This window comes from Engystomops pustulosus, chromosome 7, assembly GCF_040894005.1.
Source record: "Engystomops pustulosus chromosome 7, aEngPut4.maternal, whole genome shotgun sequence".
NCBI lineage: Eukaryota > Metazoa > Chordata > Amphibia > Anura > Leptodactylidae > Engystomops > Engystomops pustulosus.
In genome coordinates this window covers 63,851,115-63,875,902 of record NC_092417.1, presented here as the reverse complement: position 1 = coordinate 63,875,902, position 24,788 = coordinate 63,851,115, and the positions used below count along the sequence as shown (strand labels likewise).

Here is a 24,788-nt window from a genome sequence, read left to right as displayed (position 1 = left end):
GTAGGGTCAGAATTTGGCGTCAACAACATGAAAGCATGGATCCACCCTGCCTTGTATCGACGGTTCAGGCTGGTGGTGGTGGTGTCATGGTGTGGGGAATATTTTCTTGGCACTCTTTGGGCCCCTTGGTACCAATTGAGCATCGTTGCAACACCACAGCCTACCTGAGTATTGTTGCTGACCATGTCCATCCCTTTATGACCACAATGTACCCAACATCTGATGGCTACTTTCAGCAGGATAATGCGCCATGTCATAAAGCTGGAATCATCTCAGACTGGTTTCTTGAACATGACAATGAGTTCACTGTACTCAAATGGCCTCCACAGTCACCAGATCTCAATCCAATAGAGCATCTTTGGGATGTGGTGGAACGGGAGATTCGCATCATGGATGTGCAGCCGACAAATCTGCGGCAACTGTGTGATGCCATCATGTCAATATGAAGCAAAATCTCTGAGGAATGCTTCCAGCACCTTGTTGGATCTATGCCACGAAGAATTGAGGCAGTTCTGAAGGCAAAAGGGGGTCCAACCCGTTACTAGCATGGTGTACCTAATAAAGTGGCCAGTGAGTGTATGTGTTACTTGTAAAAAAGTTCAATAAAAATGACATAATTAAAAAAAAACATCCACAGAAAGGAGACATTCTACTATGTGGGGCTTATACAGGGTGGGGGACATTTAAATTGGTTGTCCTCTTTAAACAAATTACAGCAAATAATTAATATTGTTTGTGTAATGAAAAGTTATACAATTTTACAATGTACCTTCTGTATTAATTCCTCACGGTTTTCTAAATTGTTGCTTGCTGTATTTCTATAGGAAGCTTCTATGTTTACTTCCTGAAGATTAACACCGGTCCGTGGTCATGTGATGTCACACAGCTGTATGGCTCGTTAGCATCACACAGCTTTTATTACACATTGGGGCACATTTACTTACCCGGCCCATTCGCGATCCAGCGGCGCGTTCTCTGCACAGGATTCGGGTCCGGCTGGGATTTAAGATGGTAGTTCCTCCGCCGTCCACCAGGTGGCGCTGCAGCGCCGAAAATAATCTTAACGCCCCGGAATGCACCATCCCATAGAAGGTGAAGGTGAGCGCTCCCCAAGCGACACATTTTCGGTTTTTAAATGCGGCGGTTTTTCCGAATACGTCGGGTTTTCGTTCGGCCACGCCCCCCCCATTTCTGTCGCGCGCATGCCGGCCCCAATGCGCCACAATCCGATCGCGTGCGCCAAAAACCCGGGGCAATTCATGTACAAGCGGCGCAAATCGGAAATATTCGGGTAACACGTCGGGAAAACGCGAATCGGGCCCTTAGTAAATGACCCCCATTGTGTTATAAAGAACCGTGCACCTGTGTGACATCTCATAAGCATGGACCAATGTTTCTTTATAGGAAGTAAACGATGAAGCTTCCTGCTGCATGACAGCAAGCAGAGATTTTGGAAACCGTGAAGAGTTGATACAAAATGTATATTTGAAAATCGTATAACTTTTCACAGGCAAGATCAATTGTTTTTTGGAATGTGCTTTAGGTGAACAACCCATTTAAGTAGGTCCCATGTGCAACATCCCCCACCGGGGAATAGCCCTTGAGGTGAGGCCTGGAGACAGCCGGGGCCCGCGGTACCGGAGTGGCTGGCGGTTGCGGCCTAAGCACGCTATTGTCACGGTGCTTGGTACGGGGGAACCGGAGGGCTGTCCTACAGCCTGGCAGGTCTCCAGCAGGGTGGTGTTGGCAAGAAATGATGAGGGAGAGGCTGCTATAGCGGATCTCCCTGGGGCAACCCCTTAATGTCCCGAGTGTGAGTCTCTGGGTGATGGACAGGGTGCCGGTGATGAAGGCAGCCGTATTAGCAGGGACCAGACGGAGACAGAAGTTGAAGGAAACAACTTACAGTTCTTTATTTGAACCGGCAGGAACCGCAGCAACGTGCCTTTAACAGGTAGATGGAGTGCTGAGATGTGAGTTGGAGGGAGCCTCAGGAGATAGTTCACCAGCCTGGATGTAGAGGGCAGGCTGGGAGGCAGCTGTGTCCTGGTAGGAAGCTTCAGCTTGTCCTGTAGGGCTTCAGGTATCACCTTTAAAGGTAAGATGATACCCCTTTTCCTCACTACACTAACTCTAGTCTAATGCTCCACTCTTCAGAGGCAGGGGCTAGGCTCTTCCTGCTCTGGTATGGGCCAGACTGAGATTACTCACTCACTCACTCTAAGTCTACAAGATCTTCTCCTCTTCTCATCTGGGAGAGACTTCTCTCACTAACTCTCCAGAACATTCCTGGCCAGGGGGTTTTATTACCTCCCTTTGGTCAGGTGGTGGCTGCTCCTCCAATCACATCTCAGCTTACAGAGCACAGGATGTAACACATATCATTGGACAATAGCATCTTGCATCATACAAAATACTTAACCTCTGCCTTGCCAGGCAGGATTCACCACTGCAATATCCCCCATGTCCTATCAGGCCCATGTAGTGTAATGTGGATACATGCAAGTGGGACGTATTCGCAAACACTCCCTCGCCATTGCATCGGCGAGGGTGTTGCACATGCCATGTGGGAATACTTGTAGAGGAGTGTTTAGGGCAAAGTGTTTTTTAGTCCCGTTTTTCTTGTCACATAAATTGGGAGGTAAGGATGATGACCAGAAACACAGCTACCCCTCAAGCACAAACTAGAATACTGATTTCTTTGTTGAAAGGTGAGGTACTCAGTAGAACCTTGTTATGTACTGCTCGGGCTGTCCACAAGGGGGCATCACGATACATTACATTACATCTATCAAACATTATCAATTGTTTCTCCAAGAAATCAGAAGATTCTTTATCTCACCTTGATTACATTCTGGATCATCTCTGGAAGCAGCCAAAAAGCCGGAACCATGTGGCAGAATAAACTCTCCATCTAGGGGCAAGTACTAGACACAGAACCATAAAGTTACATCAACATATATCAATGCAAACGCTGGCCGTTACCAGATACTAATAATAGTTGCAGATGATGGCTTCATACATGGGGTAACAACAGGAACTCTGTGCTGTGATAAATATGTGTTATGTATTTTATGCATCTGTTGTCTTAAAGGGGTTGTCTGCTTTCAGCAAATAATTGATATGGTTTGTGTAATTAAAAGTTGTAAAATTTTTGAATATACTTTCTGTATTAATTCCTCATGGTTTTCTACATCTCTGCTTGCTGTCCTGCTATAAGATGCTACTATGTTTACTTCCAGTGGATAGAAATCTGTCCATGGTGTTGTAGTGTCACATGGGTGCACAAGGTGTTATTATCACAGACAGTAATCAGAGCCGTGTGATAATAACTCTTCCTGCACCTGCCTGTCCATCACATGACCATGGACAGATTTCTATCCACCGGAAGTAAACATAAAAGCTTTCTATAGCAGGACAGCAAGAAGAGATCTAGAAAACCATGAGGAATTTATACAGAAAGTATATAAAAATTATAGAACTTTCCATTACACAAAGCATATCAATTATTTGCTGAAAGTGGACAACCCCTTTAATTGTTTAAAAAAAAACAGTAATGTGTTTACCTTGGCATTGCGCCTAGACAAAGTGGGGTCCTGGGCAAAACTAAAAGTGGGGACCCAAAATAAAACAATTTTATGAACAGTCACAGTCAGTAACAGGCTCTCTTTAGCCCTGCACAATAATAACACTTTGTAGATTACAAGCAGTAGAATGGAAAGGAATCTGTAATATGGGGCTGTAGGAGAATTTTATAGGTATAGATGATAGGTAGATTGATGATAGAAGATAGATATAAAAGAAGATATAGATTTATAGATAGATGATAAATAGATTTATAGATGCAGAAATATAAATTAGATTTGAAAAGTCCAGCAGCACCAAGATTGCCAAATAACTTTGTGGGTGCAAACCCCAATATCCTGGTCTTGACACACCAGAAGAAGTGCACTTGGGCTAATAAAGCTCCCATCTGTTTTTTCACATTCACCTTGGAGTGCAGTCTCATTTTTTTCTTGGATATATATATATAGATAGATAGATAGATAGATAGATAGATAGATAGATAGATAGATAGATAGCTTTGAGATAGGTAGGTAGGTAGATAGATAGATAGATAGATAGATAGATAGATAGATAGAAAGATAGAGAATATGTCAATGGATAGTAAAAAATATTGTCACCAGAGGCTATTGAAATAAGTGGAATTCCCCTGAGGTAAACCTTATATCCAATGCTAGGTTTACATAATTAGAGTAGACAGGTCACAGCTTCTTGGATATTATTAACACCTGAGATATGACCAATTCCAGAACCTTCAAAGCCATCATATCTCACAGCCATTTTACCTCAGGAAAGGGAGTGCCTATGCACCCCTGAATAGAGCACCCATTACTGGCACCTCAGGAGGCTGACACTTAAAGCCAGAGCCTGGCCACTACCATTGTATTCTAGGATAGAAAGCACCTGATAATAGAGCACCCACTAGTGGAACCCCGTGATTGAGGACTTTCACTGTCATCGCATGAAAATAAAAAGCACCCCAGCATGTACACCACCCGCCACTGACACCCCAGGAAGTAGTCACCTACTGCTGACACACATAGAGCTCCCAGTGCCAACACCCAAAGACAGTGGGAGTATTCCTTGTCAGCATACCAGGATAAAGAGCACCCATTCCTCTATTTGGTATCTGTGACAAGCATGGGAAAGGTCTACAGTGATTAGTAATAAGTTCATGGGAAAATGCAGCAATATTACCCAATGACCTCATTTACCGAATCTGCTTCCTATTCCTTGAACACAGGCAGCACTTCCTTATGATTCCCCTAAACGACTGCCCTCCTGTTTCTTTTTCTGGAACTTCCTTTCCTTTTCACCTTCACTTCCCCCACTTAGAAAGGTATCATCTACATAGAGCTATTCCATATAGTCAGAGGGCCCGACTGATGACAACTTCCAACTCCAGTTCTAAAACTCATGTAATTGTCTTTGTACAAGTCATCCCCTGCTGCTTACTAGTTAAAGTTTCTAGGAATTATTGTACAGTCAGAACTTCCATAAATTCTGTGCGCTCTAGTCTAGAGATGTAAATGCTTTACAGACAGTCCCTGGGTTAAGTACAAGAAAGGTTCTTTAGTTTTGGTGAATTTGTATGTAAGTTGGAAATGGTATATTTTATAATTGTAACTCCAGAAAAAAAGATCATAGTGGGCAGAAAGGTCCGTCTGTAACTATGGGTCACCTGTAAGTTGGATATCTTAAAGTCGGGGACCGTCTGTATTGTGACAACAATTAAATCAGTGAGTGTTATAGATGGCCCACTGTGCCTTCGTCAAACACTAGGTGACAGAACAAAAAAGAAATACAATGGGACGCATTTACTAATAATGTAGAAACTAAAAATGTTCTGCCCGTGTATAATACTCGGTACCCCAGATTCATTGAAAGGGCTTTCAAACAAAAGCAAGTTAGGCAAAAGCTTCAGGCACGACGCTCGGCGATCTCCATCAACTCCATAGAGATTAATGTAGCAGAATGGTCATGCACAGCCATCTGCTCCATTAGTCTGAGGAGCGACGAGGGGCTGGTCGGAACCCTTGTTCTTGTGATCTGTGGGGCTCTCAGCACTGGATAGGGCCTAACTTGCCTTTGTGGGAAAACCCTTTTAAGAACGCGCACCAGAAATCATGAATCTGACGCTTCCAGCACTGGCCTACCAGAGTTCACCAACTCTTTTGTGGTGCACCTTTAACATAGGGCGTGCGACACACTTTGCATGATAAATCTGTGCAAGCAGTTTCCACTAGAAAGAATGTGCAAAGTCCATCAGAAAACTGGCGCAAAGCCCTTAGTAAATGTGCCCCAATAAGTATAAGCATGGAGATATAGAGAACCATATGTACATATTCATATGTTTGGATATGTACTGTTAATGTCAAATCAGGTTGGATAGATATAATCATGCATTATTCTGTACATGTATATGTATAAATGGTTCTCTATATCTCCAGGCTTATACTTATTGTATTCTTCTTTCACCCAGGGCTTGTCAATAGCCATAACACTATAACACTGATGTCATTGTTGGGACTATAAATGATTTGTATCACAACACAGTAGTGCACAGTCTTGCATATACAGGTGGTCCCCTACTTAAGAACACTCGACTTACATACTTCCCCTAGTTACAAACGGACCACTGGATATTGGTAATTTATTGTACTTTAGTCCTAGGCTACAATAAACAGCTGTAACAGTTATCACAGGTGTCTGTAATGAAGCCTGAGTGTTAATCCTGATTCTTATGACAACCCAACATTTTTAAAATCCAATTGTCACAGAGACCAAAAAAGTTCTGGCTGGGATTACAATGATAAAATATAGAGGTCCGACTTACATACAAATTCAACTTAAGAACAAACCTACAGACCCTATCTTGTATGTAACCCGGGGATTGCCTGTAGTTAAAAGTACTAATAGAGTAGGGTCTGTCACCCAACTTTTCTTGTGTCTTGTGTTGGCAAATCTGTTAAGTAGGTTTTAATCTCCCACCAGTTATTTTTTTTCTTATTTGCCCCAATCCTACATGTACCCTGATGATTTTTTTTTCATAATTTTAGACTATTTTTTATTATTTTCGAATCATATATAAAACATATAGATCAATCCTTTATCACTATGTGCCATACCTTAGCCGCTGTATGATGTTCATACACAGTGCACCAATTCCAGTATATGACACATGCAATAGAACCAGGAACATCATACAGCAACTAAGATTTAGTATACAGTGTTTGAGGACTGCACTGCAAGTAACTGAATGCAGGTAACCCCAGAAAAGAGGGGCTCCGATTCAGTTCAAGTTTTAAAGCGACCACCTAAACGTCTGAACCAGATAACATCTGTTGAACTTGCCTTTGGTTATCTGCACTGGGAGGGAAATGACTGCAGAAGTAACCCATTGATAAATATAAGTTAGAAGAGAGATATTTTTTTCATCACAACCACATTTATTAAAGCGATTGCGCCAGCTTTCTAACTTTGCACTTAAACAAATGTGCAAACTACTTGCCCATGTATTTATAAAGTGTCTTCACCAGTTTTGTATCCCGGCTGCACTGTGTCCGACAAGACAGAAAAAATGTGCACCTAAAGGTGAGTTACAGGGGAACATTAATCATAGTGGGTCTCAGGTTCTCCTATTTTTGCGCCTGGTTTGTTCTTTTTTTTGGCTTGAGATCTATGATGGATCTAGTTCTGCCTTAGTAAATGCCTTTTGGAATTGTCTCATGTCCGATTCATTTGCGCCTAAATTTGCGCCAAATTTGTCTTAAATTGTTAGATCTCATTTGTGAGCAATAATGAAAGGAGACTGAGAAAAGGTGACAGAACGTTCAGGGCTTCGGGGGACATTAATCATAGTGGGTCTCAGGTTCGCCTATTTTTGCGCCTGGTTTGCTCTTCTTTTTGGCTCCTGATCTATGATGGATCTAGTTCTGCCTTAGTAAATGCACTTTGGAATTGTCGCATGTCCGATTCATTTGCGCCTAAATTAGCGCAATTGTTAGATCTCATTTGTGAGCAATAATGAAAGGAGACTGAGAAAATGTGACAGAACGTTCAGGGCTTCATCTCTGCACAAAAAACTCATTGTGATGTGTTTTTTTTTGGAGGTGCACCTGCTCAGAGTAGGTGCATTTTTGCGCCTAAAAGGCGCAAATTTGTGATAGATCCCGTGCAAACATCTGTCTAGGAGGCACTCACTATGTCAGATAAGGTGCAGGGACTCAAAACCACTAAGTGCCGAACTTTGCCGTGTGCCAGAAAATAGATGCGCCAGATTTTTCTGCAAAAAACGCTCAAAACAGTCTAACAGACTATGCTTAATGTTCCCCTTAGTGCTTAGTCGGTGTTTGCATCACATTACTGACGCGCACCTCAACTCTGTCTGCGCCACAAATTTGATGTATGTCGAAAGTGCTTGGAAAAACCAACGTTGAACACTTCCAGCGCCCCAGATGCATGAAGACCGTGCAGCAGTTTTGATGCATCTGGTGCACGCTGCACACTCCACAGGCAAACTGCACATAGTACAGACTGCACTAGTTTTGATAAATGTGGGTCAATAAGTTCTGGATCTAGTGACAAGACAGATTCTAGGAATTTCACTTTTGCCCAGTAGGTGGCACACTTTTCTGCTTTTTTTTTTGTTCAGGTTGATATAGAATGAAGCGCATCAATAACCTCATGTAACCACTGCGGAAACTACCCAAGCTTTTTAATAAAGAAATTCCTTGACTGTAACTTAATCAGATCACATGTAGCCCCTGAGCTCATGTCTGCCATGCAGAACAAACCAGCTTCCTCCTTTCGTTATCAGTAATCCTTTTCTCATTTCCAGAGGCTTCTATAAATTTCTCTACATTTCAAATCACAAACTGGGAATTCCAAAATATCGGTTTTTGATGGATCCAATTATTGCCATGGAAAAGCCAAGGCCAGTCCTGTAACAGTTGGCAGCGTCAAGAGTTAAAGCTCTACCTACCTCTATCAGATGACGGTTTGTTACAGTTGTGTCTAGGGGCGGATTTGACCATAAAGAAAACCAAGCTATTGCTTGTAGCCCCCTATGATCAGTGAGGCCCCACACACAGTGGTGGGATGCAGCTGATTGTCCCAGACAACTTGTTAAAGTATTTAAGATACTTACTGGTATTGTCCCTGGGTTCTTTAAACTGCCCTCCCCTGAATGTCATATGACTCCACACGGCTCCCTGACCCGCTTTGTGCAGTAAAACTATACTTCAAGCGGGAGGAGGGATGAGGAATGGTTCTATCCAGTTTACACACTGGAAATATATCAGCAATGTATCAGAGTATAACCCTTCCAAAATACAAATCAGCAGCTTTTTAATCATTTTTGTTACTTGCATGCTTCAGGTCATTTAGGGAGGGGGGGGGGAATTACTAACACACTTGCACCACCATTCTGGTTTTGTGCCCAAAACACTGTCAAAAATGCCTTGCACCACAGTTATCAAGGCTTTTAGACCGTTTATTGGCACTTTCTCGCCTTGTGCGATTAAGGGGCGTGACCTTCCGAGATGGGTGTGGCCTTGTGATAAAGGGGTGTGGCTTGCAGGAAATCAGTTTAGACCAATTGAAAGTAGCTATAAGGTAGGAACCGACAGTCTTCACCAGAATTCATCATCACAGTGATAGATCTGGCGCAGCAAAAATAGTGTTTTCCATCTAGAGACTGGCAGAACCTGAGACACAATGGGGGTCATTTACTAAGGGCCTGATTCGCGTTTTCCCGACGTGTTACCCGAATATTTCCGATTTGCGCCGATTTTCCCTGTATTGCCCCGGGTTTTTGGCGCACGCGATTGGATTGTGGCGCATTGGCGCCGGCATGCACGTGACGGAAATCGGGGGCGTGGCCGAACGATAACCCGACAGATTCGAAAAACAGCTGCATTTAAAAAAAAAAGTGTTGCGGGACACGCACTTACCTTTACCAGGTATAAGATGGTGCATTCCGGCGGGCCTCGGGGAACTTCAGCGCAGCAGCGACACCTCGTGGACGTTGGAGGAACTGCCTTAGTGAAGACCCGAATCCACCGCACAGAACGCGCTGTTGGATCGCGAATGGGCCGGGTAAGTAAATCTGCCCCATTGTTTAGCCTTAGACCATGGACAACAGTCTTCCTCTGTAAAATATTTTGATTCTGGTGATAATACTAAACTTTGTGATCTACTTCATTAGGTAAAATAGCTTCTCTGCATTTTTCTGCTTCTTTCTTATGTAGTGAGGAGTGTATTTGAAAATCTGAGCCATAAGATAGGATCCTTAACTATTTTCCATACCAAGAGACTATTTCCCAGCTCTCTACAGAGATCTAACTATCCTGGGATTTTTCTGTAAAAAGCTAAGTCATTGGATACTTTACCAGGGTCCTTTATGTCTCAGCTCTCAGTGGATCAGAAAGCTGATTTACCCAAACTGCTAAATTACTGAAAACAAATCAAAAGAAAAGAAGAACACAGGAATATACCGTATTTACTCGTGTATAAGCCGACCCAAGTATAAGCCGAGGTCCCTAATTTTACCACAAAAACCTGGTAAAACCTATATTTTTTTTACTCGAGTATAAGTCGAGATTGGGTTTTCAGCACATTTTTTGTGTGCTGAAAAACTAGGCTTATACTCAAGTATATATGGTATTTCTTTAATAAAGTATTTTACAAAATTTGCTGTTATCTCCTGCACTATTCATTTATACAATTTTGTTAAAAGTTTAGTTATGCTCTATGGATCACAACAGTAAAGCAGCCCTAACCATAGTATTCTGTATGTCATGCTTTATAGCTGAGATGAGGCTTTGGTGGTGGATGACTGCAGGGATTTTTCCCTCCAATCATAGCAATGTGCATTTGTGTTTAAAAATTCTGTCAATAGAGCAAATCTTTCTAAGATACATTGTTGGTTACAGTCAAATGTTTTTGTTGTTGTGTGGCTTTATGGTTTTTATTGTAATAGTTTCTTATGTGGGACATAAAGGGCATCTACAACCAGAATACTGGCAGTAGAGTGTCCTAAATAGGCTACTAAATGGGGGGTCATTTACTAAGGGCCCGATTCGCGTTTTCCGGACGTGTTAACCGAATATTTCAGATTTGCGCCGATTTTCCCTGAATTGCCCCAGGATTTTGGCGCACGCGATCAGATTGTGTCGCAACGGGGCCGGCGTGCATGCGACGGAAATCGGGGGCGTGCCCGTAAAAAAAAACCCGACGCATTCGGAAAAACTGCCGTATTTTACGGCTCGACATGCGCTTACCTTCACCCACGATAGGACGGTGAACTTCAGTGCATTCCGATGGTCTTCAGCAAAGCAGCGACACCTGGTGGACGTCGGAGGAACTGCCTTACTGAATCCCGGCCGGACGTATAATTCTGCGTTTTTATTGCCAAAATAATAGCTTTGAAAAATTCCAGAGGTTTCCAGGCTGATGGCGTCCAAGCGGCTCTCCACGCACAACCCCGCTCTCTCCACGCCCCAGCCCTCTGACATAATTCATTTTACATTGTGTCTGTACAGGTAAAGTGAGAAAATTCTTTGAAAGATACCAGTATTAAATATAGTATATAGTGCTAGTGTATAGTAGTATATGTATACTGTCCTATTGCATGCTGTTCATGTTTAAAACAATGCTTATTCTGGTTCCATTAGTACAAATATGGATATATTTGATTTAGTTGATGATGATCATGTGACTTTATGGTGACCATTTGACAGTAAGTCACTGGACAATTGTATATATAGATTCTGCAGTCATATAATTTCTTTATCACCTTCCCCACATCTCCGCTCAGTTTTATATTCAGAATGTGATAGATTAGAGGAGATGAATGAGTGAAGGGAAGGGTCTGATGTCACATGGGTCATGGCCAGACTACAATGTACATGAGACATAAGGCACATACACAATACACTGAGCATCCCTGTAGTCTGCATAGATCCGGTTATTCCCAAGAACATTTGCCTATGTTAGTCACTAGTTGGAGATTGAAGAGAGTCTATGATCAACTAGGGACGAGAAAGAGGCTGATCAGTGCAGTTCCTATATCCTATCATCTCAATAACAACATAGCCTTAATATAAAGCCCCCATGTAGTATACATATCTCTGCTAGAGATCCCACTTTGTGAGGGGGCTGAGGAAAAAAAAATGTCATCCCCTGCAAGTCATGACATTGGACCCTGCCTCTTTCTAACTCACTACTTATATATAAAGCAAGAAAAGACCACTTTGCAGTGCAGCTTTGGACGGGCATCTCAGTGTTTGTTCTATGTATACAACCTCCTCTGAAGCATTCGGTCTGTAAAATTCATACACAATAAGCTCCCTCTATTGGTGGCTGCAGGCAGCCAAGATTTTTAATGTATCAAATCCAAAATTCACAACTCTCCCATATATTAACCCCTTAACGACGCAGGGTTTTTTCGCTCATTTCTCGCTCTCCACCTTCAAAAATCCATAACTTTTTCATTTTTACGTGTACAGACCTGTGTGAGGGCTTATTTTGTGCGTAACAAATTTTACTTTCCCGTAATGTTATTTATTTTAACATGCCATGTACCGCGAAGCCACTGGCTCATTGTAACGAATCTGCAGATGCCAGATAGCCTCTGGTCAAACGAAGACCCGAGGCTACCAAGGCAACTGATCGCCGGCCCCTGATGATGTCTTTTAAATGCCGCCGGCGACTTTGCCGGCGGCAACAAAAGGGTTAATAGCCGCGACCGGTGCAAGCACCGACCGCGGTTATTAGCGGTGGGGGTTTGCTGCAATATGCAACAAAGAGGACTCTTCATACATTCCCTGTACCTCTGCGCCGTAGAGCTACGGCGCAGAGCGTTAAGGGGTGAAAGGGGTTGTCCACTTTCAGCATATATTTGATAATGTTTGTGTAATGAAAAGTTCTACAATTTTCCAATCTACTGTCAGTATCAATTCCTCAGGGTTTTCTAGATCTCTGCTTGCTGTCTTTCTATAGGGCGTGTTTGTGTTTACTCCAGTGAATAGAAATCTGTCCATGTGATGTGATGCACAGGCAGGTGCACGAGCCGTTATTATCACAGAGAGCCACAGGGGTTGTGTGCTAATAACGGCTCATGCACCTGCATGTCCATCACATCACATGGACAGATTCCAATCACTGAACTAAACATAGATTGACGTCAAGCGGAGATCTAGAAAACCCTGAGGAATTGATGTAGAAAGTATATTGGCAAATTGGATAACTTTTCCTTAAACAAACAATATCAATTATTTGCTGAAAGTGGACAACCCCTTTAAGTATTGAAAATAATCTAGGCTTAAAAAAATAGAATGGTCAAGTATACTGACCAGAACTCTAAGGGGACGGGACCCCATTTTGAGTTTGCAAGGGTGACTTATTCTTTTGTTGCAGTTTATGACCCTCAATCCTCCTGGATTCAGTCACTTACGATAGATAGATAGATAGATAGATAGATAGATAGATAGATAGATAGATAGATAGATAAAAGGAGAGTCCAAAGCAGCACAGGTAAGTTAGGGTGCAGCAGCCGTAGGTCCCCTGGCCAGGGTCCGTTTAGATAACTGTAGGAAAGAGGCAGCACTCCAGGGTACGTGGAAACGGGTGAGGCTTTATTCCATGTGCAACGTTTCGGCGTTGAGACACGCCTTTCTCATGCTTGAAAAAGGCGTGTCTCAACGCCGAAACGTTGCACATGGAATAAAGCCTCACCCGTTTCCACGTACCCTGAAGTGCTGCCTCTTTCCTACAGTTAGATAGATAGATAGACAGACAGACAGACAGACAGACAGATAGATAATCCAGTTAACTAAAGCATGAAATACAACAATTAAAAATGTGGCTTCCTGGGGTCAGTAAGTTTATTGACATTTAGCCAGCCTGTCAGTCTCACACCCACTTACCTCACACTGTAATGAGTTGGACTGGGGACATAGATACATGAAACATCCCTCATTAACTCATCCATACCACAGACTTGTCTGCAATCACTGATGGCTGCTGACAAAAGCAATACGTTTCCATGGCAACTTGTACCTTGAAAATTCATTTTTATTACCCTCAGCATCAGCAGTGAGAACTACACAAAGGGGGAAACATCACCTACCTTACAGTCCTCTATTTGAGGCGACCTAATATTACACCTATACAGTATGGCCTCCGTCTTATAAGGTCTACTATAGGACAGCAGTTTCTTCCCCACCGTGATACATAGGAGAAACAATGAACAGCAAAGTATTTCATGCGCTGCATCATTCTGTACAACAGCTTCTTGGTACTGATTAGGGCATTTATACTCTGCCACCTGGGGCACATCTGTATCCAACTGGGGGTGCTCCAGGCATAGTTGCAACATATCTGAAAGACTATGCTATCTGAAAGACTAGTAGCAAGACCAAAAAACAAAGAGCTTAAAGAATAATAGATGTGCTTTATTTACATACAAATAATGATACAAGTATACAACTTCCAGTGAATATGTCTAGAAGTATAAACATAAGGGGAACCAAGTTGTCCCAGGTGGTATATGGGATGACCACAGAGTACCTATGACCCCCCCTCCTCCATGTGCCCCAAAAACTGCCAAACAATGTGTTTGTTAATATACATAGTTCGTCAAAGAAATAAGACAAGTACGACCTCCTGACGAAGCATCAGTGCGAAACGCGCGTCGGGGTGTATCTCCTGGCCTCCCCTCTGACCGCCTCTTTGCCTACCTTTACCATGCCTCTGGGTAAGTGTGACCTGCACTATTGACAGTTATATACACCGGATGGTACCTCCGGAGTTGTGTTGTTACCTAGGTGCATTTGGGTCCATCTTCCCTTTACTTGTCTTATTTCTTTGACGAATCTATTATTCTTTAAGCTCTTTGTTTTTTGGTCTTGCTACTATTTATTTTTTGAGGGCGATATGAGACTGCATATGTGGGCTCTTTTGGTTTTCTATCTGAAAGACTATCCTATTTACTAGGTCGGCGTTACCCATATGACAAAATAGTGGATTCATATCAACTTTTAGAAAACTTCTTTGCCCTAAGCTACGCCCCTAACCCCAAACACAGTATAATTCCACCCTTAGTGTCCCCCATCTCCCCCTCACATTGTGTAGCCCCCAGCTCCCAGTCACATTGTAACCTGTCCCATTCTGTGCCCCCCAGCTTTCCGTCATGTTGTGCCCCTCCCCCAAAGCAGCTTATCCTCATATTATGAATCTCCCAATAGCTCCTCCCATATTCTGCACCCCCCCCAGCAGTTCCTCCTCATATTCTGCCCCCTCTAATATTGTACCCCACTCACCAGCTACACCTCATGTTATTCCCCCAACAGCACCCCCTATTTTATGCCCCATCACAGCAGCTCCACCTTATATTAGCCCCCCAGCAGCTCCCCTTCATATTAGCCCTAAAGCAGCTCCCCCTCATATTAGCTTCCCAGAATCTCCTCTTGTTGTTGCTTAATAAAAGAATAATAGGTAATAATATCACCAGGTAGTCACCACACTCTGTTCCCCCGCAGCAGATCTCTCCTCTGCAGCTGTGTGTAGTGATGAAGTAGTTGTGTGTTACAGGAGGAGTCATTGGAATCACCTGGGATGAGTGACGGTCTACAGTGACAGATATATGAGAGGAAGCCAAGCTCAGACCTGTGGTGACCTGTATGGTAGCATCTTGTCATGCGCCTTATGCATGCAGGATGATCTTCACAGAAAAGGCATGGAAGAAATAGATACAGTACAATAGTATAACTCCACAGAACTGTTTGCTTCCTTCATCTGGGAAATTCCAGGCCTAGCAGGAATACTGGGGTGAAAATAACACAGTGTGGGAGATTAGATAAGTATTTTCTGAGACCTAAACAACTAAAGCGGGGGTGTGACACATCAGGGCACATTTAATAAGGGTCCACGGACCGCATTTTCGTAGGGTTTCCCGACTTTTTCCTTTTTGCGCCTCATTAACTGGGGTTTTTGCCGCACGCAATCAGATTTTGGCACAATCGCGTCGACTTTCATGCGACACATATCGGGTAGTCATAAACTACTCCAGATACATTATGCAGCATGATTTATCCGGCGCAGAATACAACCATGTAGTCTTACTCTGCACTGGTCTATTCACCGACAGGCCCCAAAATCTGGGATCAGGGGCAGTAGTTAGATTTGCACACTTTTTTTTGATGGGGTCTGGCCCTATTGCTGTACTAGTCATAAAAATGTCTAGAAACATATTGGCAAATGTGGCACAATGCAGCTTAGACAGTTCAGTGGCAAAAATGATGACAAAATTCTGCCGTAAACAGATTACTTTTTGTCTTTTTATTCTAACATTAACAAAGCCAACTTCACCAACTTCACTCGGAGAACAGCTGTGTTGTGTCTGTCTTTCATTTAATAGTTTTGGTTCTTTATTTTTCTATTTTGTAGAGGGATTTTCCACTCTTTGGAGTTCATCACCTCTTTGTTCATGTTGTTTCACCTCCCTCTGCATGATATATGTAAAACCAAAGAGTTTTCACTTTAATCAGAACAGTTTAAGGATCCTAGGGAATTCCCTACAACACAAGGAAATAAAGAGCATTCTTTGTGGTATTGGATAGATTTAACAGATAAAAAAAGTTCCACATCTACAAATGGCTCCTCCATTGGATCCACCAGTAAACAGCTCAGACAGAAAAATAATATCTATGGCAGATAAAGTGTTAACCATCACTTTATTTAAGATTGTAACCACCTGAATGGGGTGATTTGTAATTTGAATGCTGGGTAAGTGTCTTTGAGTATACAATGGAAATGTAATAGAGAAAAATATGGTATATAAGGTATACAAGTAGATTAAAAAACTGGTTGTCTCCCAGCTTTCCCAACAGTAGATACCTAGTTATGGTTTATAAAACTTCATGGAAACCAGTATGCCAGCTATTTATTTCTTAGATTGATGATTGCAGACTACTATTACTCACATCATCGTTTTGTCCTCCTGTGCCAGTATCTGTAGTAGAACGGGCGGATTATCAGGAAAAAGCCATTTCAAAAATATATTCCACCCCGCCAAAATCCCTCCTGGTCCTGCCCATAGAGTCCACAGTCCTTGCATCCTATTTCTGAATACTCCAAGATCTCCCATTTTGTATAATGTGTGCTGTCCATGGGATCGGACCAACTTAAGCACCCATTCCCACAGGCTCACATTGTGATACCATACACAACCTGTGCACAGGTGGGGTGCTGTATTTGGAATTATTAAATTTCATAATGAAAAGGATCTGAATGGAATGGTATAAATTATAGAATTCTATAATGGCCAATTGATTGTACAGTAGTATGTAAATTTCTTACCAGATTGGTCAGCGCATGGGTCGACTTAACATAGACGGAGACTCCCTATAGAGAGAGCACATATCATATTTTATTAGCTGACAGTACAAAATAAGGATATATGGTATAACAGATGTCAAAACTCTCCATGCTGAGGTTCCATGCTGAGACTCATAACCAAATGTCAGAAGAAATCCACCAAAATTTACAAAAGAGACGATTCATGGCTGTGATTACCTGCAGTCAGTATTACTACATGTAGGTTCTATACAGGTACTATACCTAAAAGTGAAAATCCCACCTCAGGCAGCAGATGCAGGGCCCTGAAAGGGGCGGCATTACAGCTGTGGGTAAAGTGGGTGATTCAGGCAGCTGCCCGAATCATCCACCTGAAGTACAGATATGGCACTGGCAAATCCGTACTGTACCACTACTCTCACTTGCCTCTGTGTCTGCAAGACATGGAGGAAAGTAGTAGAGAAACGCATAGCACAACGGACATGTGATGACATCATGCCGCCTGTGTCCTCCAGAGCAACTGAGCAGCGCAGACTAACACATCCCTTCACAGTAGCACGGCCATTCAGAAAAGCCGGTAGAGAGAAGAAGGAGCTGACAGGGTTGCACCTAGAATGCAGCGTAGGAGAAGGTGAGAATCTGTTTTATTATTTTTAAAGTGCCCACATAATTTGGAGGCTATATATATTGGGGAGGGGGCTTATGGGGCTCATTATATTACTAAATCCTGGGGGGACTTAATATGATTCCCCAGATTAAAATGGGGATGCAGGGGTCTATATTTATTGGACTGGGGGGATGAACTGTTTGGTACTCTATATAACTTAACTGGATGGGGGGTTATATATGAAGCCAAATCTTAAATAAGTAGGTGGGCATTTATGGGGAGGGCCGTTATGAGGTACTGTATATATTTCAACTGGGAAGTTTCTATGGTATACTGTATATAATTAAAATGGGGGTCCTATCTATAGTGGACAGATTTTAATTGCAGGTGGGGGGACTGCATATGGGGTTCTGTATATAATTAAAATTGAGAGGCTGTATTTAATTTAATTAAGGGCTGTATATAAGACTGTATATAAGGGTGTACTCTATAATTATTTATTCAGGGAGAATATAGTATATATATTATAATACATTAGGAGGACCACACAGTGTATGTTTTATATATGTGACATTATACTGTAAGTGACTGTGGTACAGTGCAGTGATGTGCTGAACATAGGTGTGCTGCATGGAGCTGAAGACATCTGGTGGTAATAAAGTCCTCTTACTGTTGGGTCAGATTGTCACCTGTAAGGTACTAGATGCCACTAATGTCTGTGTCACTGACTGACTACTGGTGTGAGAACTGGGGGACGAACTGGGGCCCACCAGAGAAATTAGAGAAATTGATTCTGGGGCCCCAGCTACTGCTTTATGGAAATATTACATGTATACTCTTAGGTCTCATTTACAGAATGCGTTTTCATTGCATTTTGAAAGGCACACCAAATGCATCAGGAAAAACTCATCATAAAACACTGTTAATATTATATTATGTAATACTATTAATATAGTATTTATGATGGTAAAAATGCAGATGTATTTTGATGTCTATTTTCCCCAATGTGTTTGCTATGTGTTTAAAAAAAAGCAACGCAAGTGCATAATGTGAACGCAGCCTAAGACCACTTGCTCAGAACCAAATGCATTTCAAGCGCCTCTTCTTACCAGACACAGGCATTTAGGTCTAAACACATCTGTATTCAGGGAGGAGGAGAGAGGGAGGAGAAATTCCAGAAGCGTTTGGAATTTAATTTAAAATTTAATTCAATATTGCAAACATAAACTCAATGGGGGTTATTTATCATTAATCAAGCTACTTGGGACAGTTCTATGTCTAATTTTTATATGTTTATATGTTTAGTATTAACATATTTTATTAACACTACCTTCTTATCTGAAGATAGTCTTGAGCTAGGTAGCGCTACCTTGTCTCTGTTTGTTTTTCTTTTCTGAGTATCATCAAGGTAAATAAGATGTCACACGGGTACCTAATGTAACATTTTCATAGGAGAAAATTAGTTTCAGCCGTAATAAATACCTTGTCTCGTAGAAACATTGCAGTATCCCCGGAGCAGGGAACTCTTTGCTCATTCCAGTTGGAGGCATTCTCAAAGTTTGTATTAGGAATCCAGAGTTTATATGTGGCTTCTGTTATAACAACTATAAAATTATAAGAAGAGAACTGTCAATCTGTGGAATAGCCTGCCTCAGGCGCTGGTCACAGCAGGGACAGCAGAGAGCTTCAAGAAGGGTCTAGATGCCTTTTTACACCTAAATAACATTGATGGTTATGTTATATAGAATTGTCTCCCCTCAATCCCTTCCTCATCCAATCCCTTCCCTTTCTTGGTTGAACTTGATGGACAAGTGTCTTTTTTCAACTGTCTAAACTATGAAGAAAATGTGTGGTCAAGCATATAGTGATATCGAGGACCAAATACAAACACATCAGTCTGTGAGGTTCCTATATAAGGGCTTCTGAGCCAGAAGGAGATGAATTGACACCTATAAAGAACTGATGGGTACAGTAGCACACACAGGGCAGTAGCTTCATGGATTGGAGACTACATTCAGTAGTTTGCATAGAAAAAGATGCACTGTTATTTACTCTGTTTTCCAAAAAATCTTTTCACCCACCATAGCCACTTTACAAAAAGGGGGTGTGAGAGGTTGTAGAAAAAGCAAGGCCAATGTCCTCCACTGGCATGAAAACTTGCTACTGAAGTGTATTGTACCAAGGCCCTGCCTACTGGGCTCAGCACTGTGACTACTGGGGGCAAGTACTGTGACTCTTGGGGGAAAAGACTGACTACTAGGAGCGCTGTGACTAATGGCTATATGGGGCAAGCACTGTGACTATTGGTGGCTACTTTGGGGCATAACAGTGATCTCTATGGAAACAACAGAACACTATTAAATTTGCCATAAGGGGAAGTTACATTTACAGTTAGGAACGCAATTCAAGCACAGTGGGGAGGAGTGTACATGTGTTGCACATCCCTCATCGCAAACATTTTAATGTAAACCCAGATGCAATCGGCAGAAATCCCCCCCACTGCTCCTCCCAAATGTTCGTGAATTGCATTCCGGAATTCAAACGTAGCGTGTGAACGCAGCCGGAGGTCACATTCTGATGATGTGTTTGCAATTCAGTTCAATAATAACAACATGTGTGTGTTAACATTAATAGTGATGACTAACAATATCACACACCACACGCATGTTGCTACTAAAAAAATCTCATATCATATTTATGGCTGTGGTTGTGTTCACTGGATTATGAGAGACCCGCCAATGGATCATGTTGAGATCAAAGTATGAATCCTCATCATTGATATCCGGCAATTGAATGTGACTTACTACAGTGACCATCAATAATAACTGATTTACAAGAGCTGGAAAGACAATGGATGTGTTTCTTCTCATCACCTGACCCACTCAGAAGATTACTAAGGTCCTGTACTCAGCTTCCGCAGCAACTTTCTTCTTTGGAACCTGATGGACCTTGTTGCAGAAGTTGTCCAGCACCTTACAACAAAATATTCCAAACTGATCATCCTATTTTTGTAAGACGGGAAATAGAGAATGGCTTGCCACATTGTACCCAAATACCATACTGTCTACATAGTTATGCCTTAAAGTTTGTAAACAACAACACTAAACTAATATAAAGAGCTAGCGAACAATGGGGCTTATTTACTAAGGGTTGTGCTGCTAGCTTTCGCCATTTTTGGGATTTGCACAGCTTTGACAGGTATTTAACACTTGCCTGCGCTAGGATTATGTCGCATGTGATCAGTACTTGGTGCGACTGCACTGGCTTTCATGCGTGCCGTCGGACGTTCCGACTGATTCGGACTGAGCACGAGATTTAAGATTCAAATACATGCACCGGGAAGAAGAAGGCGGACCTGAGTGGAGAGCGACACATGCAGGATATATCGGGCGCACAATCTTAGTGAATCTCAGCACAGTGTATGATCGTCGGACAATGTACTTTCTGTGAACTCCAAGGAATGGGTAAGTAAATGTGCCCCAATGAGTTAGAAATAAGGGATAAGAGAGAAAGATTTTTTTTTTGTTCAAGTTTCAGAGTTCTTATCACTTTCTTTCTCAAGCTGTCATTTTTCTGTATCTCAGTATTACAGCATATGTCAGATCACATCCAGTCATTATACAACCTAATATATGAGAACTTACGAGATTAAAGGCATAAAAATTCCCAGTGTATAATTCCCCTTTTATGCTATCAGTATAGATAGATCATCATTACCATCACAATCGTGGAGGTTTTCGTTCACCAGCCAATCCCGGGGGAGCACAGATAAAGACCCCGGGGTTTACATATCAATTGCATAAAACCCCCTGAAGAGGCATTTGGGACTTAACCTGTGACCAATAAACGTCTTCAGTGAACCATAGTTCCTCTTTTACAGAAAGATTTCACAAATAATATAAAAAATAATTACTAGATTAATGCTGCTCATTTAAAGGGAAACTGCCTATTTTCCTTACATATAAGTAATTACATGTCTGCCCAAAATACATGATGAATAATTCTACCAACTCATAATTTAATGGACCATATTATCACCTTAAGTCAATGTTTTCACGCATTAATACCAACATTTTAAAAAACAATAAATTCTTGTGGCCAGTCATGTGGATTACTCTTATGCTACAAACAGGGTCGTAGTCGCCCACCGGTGTATCGGTGAAAGCACTGGTGGGCCCCAATGCTTTTTAGCCCCGCACCTGCTGGGCACTAAGCATGCCCCTGCTGTCGTTGACTACGCCCCCTGTCTTCAGAGTCAGAACTTCAACTCTATCTGTGTTTGGAAAGGAGGTGTGAGGTGTGAGAGGGGGCAACAATATGGGGGGTATGAGAGGGGCCCACAATATGAGAGGGAGGTGAGGGGCCACAATATGAGGGAGAGATGAGAGGACCATAATATTAGGAGGAGATGATAGGGTCCACAATATGAAGAGGAGATGAGAGGGGTCACAATATGAGAATTAGATGAGAGGATCTACAATATGAGGGGGAGACAAGGGGTCACAATATGAGGGGGAAATGAGCAGCAACAATATGGGGGAGAGGAGGGGATACAATATGAGGGGAAGATGAGAGGGTCCACAATATGAGGGGGAAATCCCTGACGTCTGAATGCAGATGTGTTTAGACCTAAATGCTTGCATTGCAGGAGTAGTAACAAGTATGTTTTTTTAACAAGGCAAAACATTGAGGTCTAAACACATCTGCATTGAGGGATTATTCAGTTACGTCTGAAATGCATTTTAAAATGCAATTCAATCGCATCTATTGCACATGGTCTTAGACTGTGTTCACATTATGTGTTTGCATTGTGTTTTAAAACTCATTGGGAAAAACACACCTCAAAATACATGCGTGTTGTTACCATCATTAATACTGATGTGTTTTCGGATGCGTTTTTGCCTGATTCACTTGCAGTGCCTTTTAAAACGCAATGAAAGCGTATTCTGCAAATGCGGCCCAAGAATATACAAGTAATAATTCCATGTAGCATGAGGTGACCCACAGAACCAATTTCAATAGTGGGCCCTGGGCCCACCAGACCAAACCTGTCTGCAGATATAGGCAAATCACAGTACTACTACTCGTATTCTCCATAAATTTGCACTGCATACTACTTATACAGGCAGGTATATACCTATACAAGATAGGTTCCATAGGTTTGTCCTTGAGTTGAATTTGTATGTAAGTCGAAACTGTATATTTTATAATCGTAGATCGAGACAAAAAATTTTTTGCCCCAGTGACATTTGGAGTTTCAACATTTTTTGCTGTAATTGGACCAAGGATCATCAATTAAGCTTCATTACAGACACCTTACAGCTGATCATTGCATCCTGGGACCAGGGCCGGATTAAGGTTGGTGGGGGCCCCTGGGCGCAAAATCTGGTGGAGGCCCCCACTGAGTGTAGCGTACACATACGTCCTCCTGCTTCCTTTCCACTATCCAAAGAGTAACACCACTACATACAGCCGCCTCGCCCCCAGTAACACAGCGACATACAGCCGCCTCCCCCCAGTAACACAGCTACATACAGCCGCCTCACCCCCAGTAACACAGCTACATACAGCCACCTCGCCCCCAGTAACACAGCTACATACAGCCACCTCGCCCCCAGTAACACAGCTACATACAGCCGCCTCACCCCAGTAACACAGCTACATACAGCCGCCTCTTCCCCAGTAACACAGCTACATACAGCCGCCTCATCCCCAGTAACACAGCTACATACAGCCGCCTCCCCCCAGTAACACAACTACATACAGCCGCCTCACCCCCAGTAACACAGCTACATACAGCCACCTCGCCCCCAGTAACACAGCTACATACAGCCACCTCGCCCCCAGTAACAGTTACATACAGCCCCCTCGCCCCCAGTAACACAGCTACATACAGCCGCCTCGACCCCAGTAACACAGCTACATACAGCCACCTCGCCCCCAGTAACACAGCTACATACAGCCGCCTCGCCCCCAGTAACACAGCTACATACAGCCGCCTCGCCCCCAGTAACACAGCTACATACAGCCGCCTCATCCCCAGTAACACAGCTACATACAGCCGCCTCATCCCCAGTAACACAGCTACATACAGCCGCCTCGCCCCCAGTAACACAGCTACATACAGCCCCCTCGCCCCAGTAACACAGCTACATACAGCCCCCTCAACCCCAGTAACGCAGCTACATACAGCCGCCTCGCCCCCAGTAACACAGCTACATACAGCCGCCTCGCCCCCAGTAACACAGCTACATACAGCCGCCTCACCCCCAGTAACACAGCTACATACAGCCGCCTCACCCCCAGTCAAACATCTTTACATCCTTCACCCGTACCAGATATACAGTCCCACATAACATACACCTCAGCCCACACAGCCATGCAGTCCCAAGCAGTGGTGTAAATAGGAGAGATTGGGCCCCATAGCAGATTTCTGCATGGGGTCCCCCTTCCCCTTAAAAAAATATAAACATATGTCGGCTGCATTCACATAAACATGTGGTGGCCAGACTATCGCCTGGCAGGCACACGTCGGGCGTTGTGGAGAGGAGGAGAGGTGATGGCGGCTCACCTCTCCCCTCTCCATAGAGGGTACGGTGAGCACGAAACAGTGAGTACTCGTTGTGCTCACCGTACCGAGCCCATGCGCTATAGATGCCTATGAGGGAAGTATATCCGGTAACAAATTTGCAGCCAGATATACATCCCCCATACGTTCTTGTGAATGTACCCTTATACATACATGTTTATACAATTACACACTGATATATACAAACCATTATATACTTAGATACACACAAATAAAGTTCTACACACGTATACTTGCACCCATATATATACACACAAGTATACACTTACACACATTCAGTATATAGAGCTTATAAATACATACCATATACACAGTATATACAAAAACCACATCATTCATATATATAAATGTGCACATATATATGCTTATGTAAATATATGCGTGTATAAATACAGTAGATGCATATACACACAGTATTTACACCTATACACAATATATACACCTATACACAGTAGATGCATATATACTCATATACACAGTAGATACATATATAAACAAGATACATATATACACATATACACAGTAGATGCCTATATACACAGTATATACATATATACACAAATACACAGTGGATGCCTATATACACAGTACATACACATATACACAGTGGATGCCTATATACACAGTGGATGCCTATATACACAGTATATACATATATACACAGTAGAT

General features: G+C 42.6%; 1 protein-coding gene across 2 annotated transcripts in view; it reads right to left on the bottom strand.

Annotated features, from left to right (window-relative positions):
- AMN (amnion associated transmembrane protein) overlaps positions 1 to 24,788 on the bottom strand; it is a 71,038-nt gene that overhangs the window by 42,105 nt on the left and 4,145 nt on the right. For both annotated transcript variants that reach the window (XM_072116227.1, XM_072116228.1), the window contains exons 2-4: positions 19,013 to 19,134; positions 16,927 to 16,971; positions 2,843 to 2,927 (exon numbers count right to left, since the gene is read on the bottom strand). In XM_072116227.1, the coding sequence (XP_071972328.1) occupies positions 2,843 to 2,927; positions 16,927 to 16,971; positions 19,013 to 19,134 (252 nt within the window). The remainder of the gene's footprint in view (positions 1 to 2,842; positions 2,928 to 16,926; positions 16,972 to 19,012; positions 19,135 to 24,788) is intronic.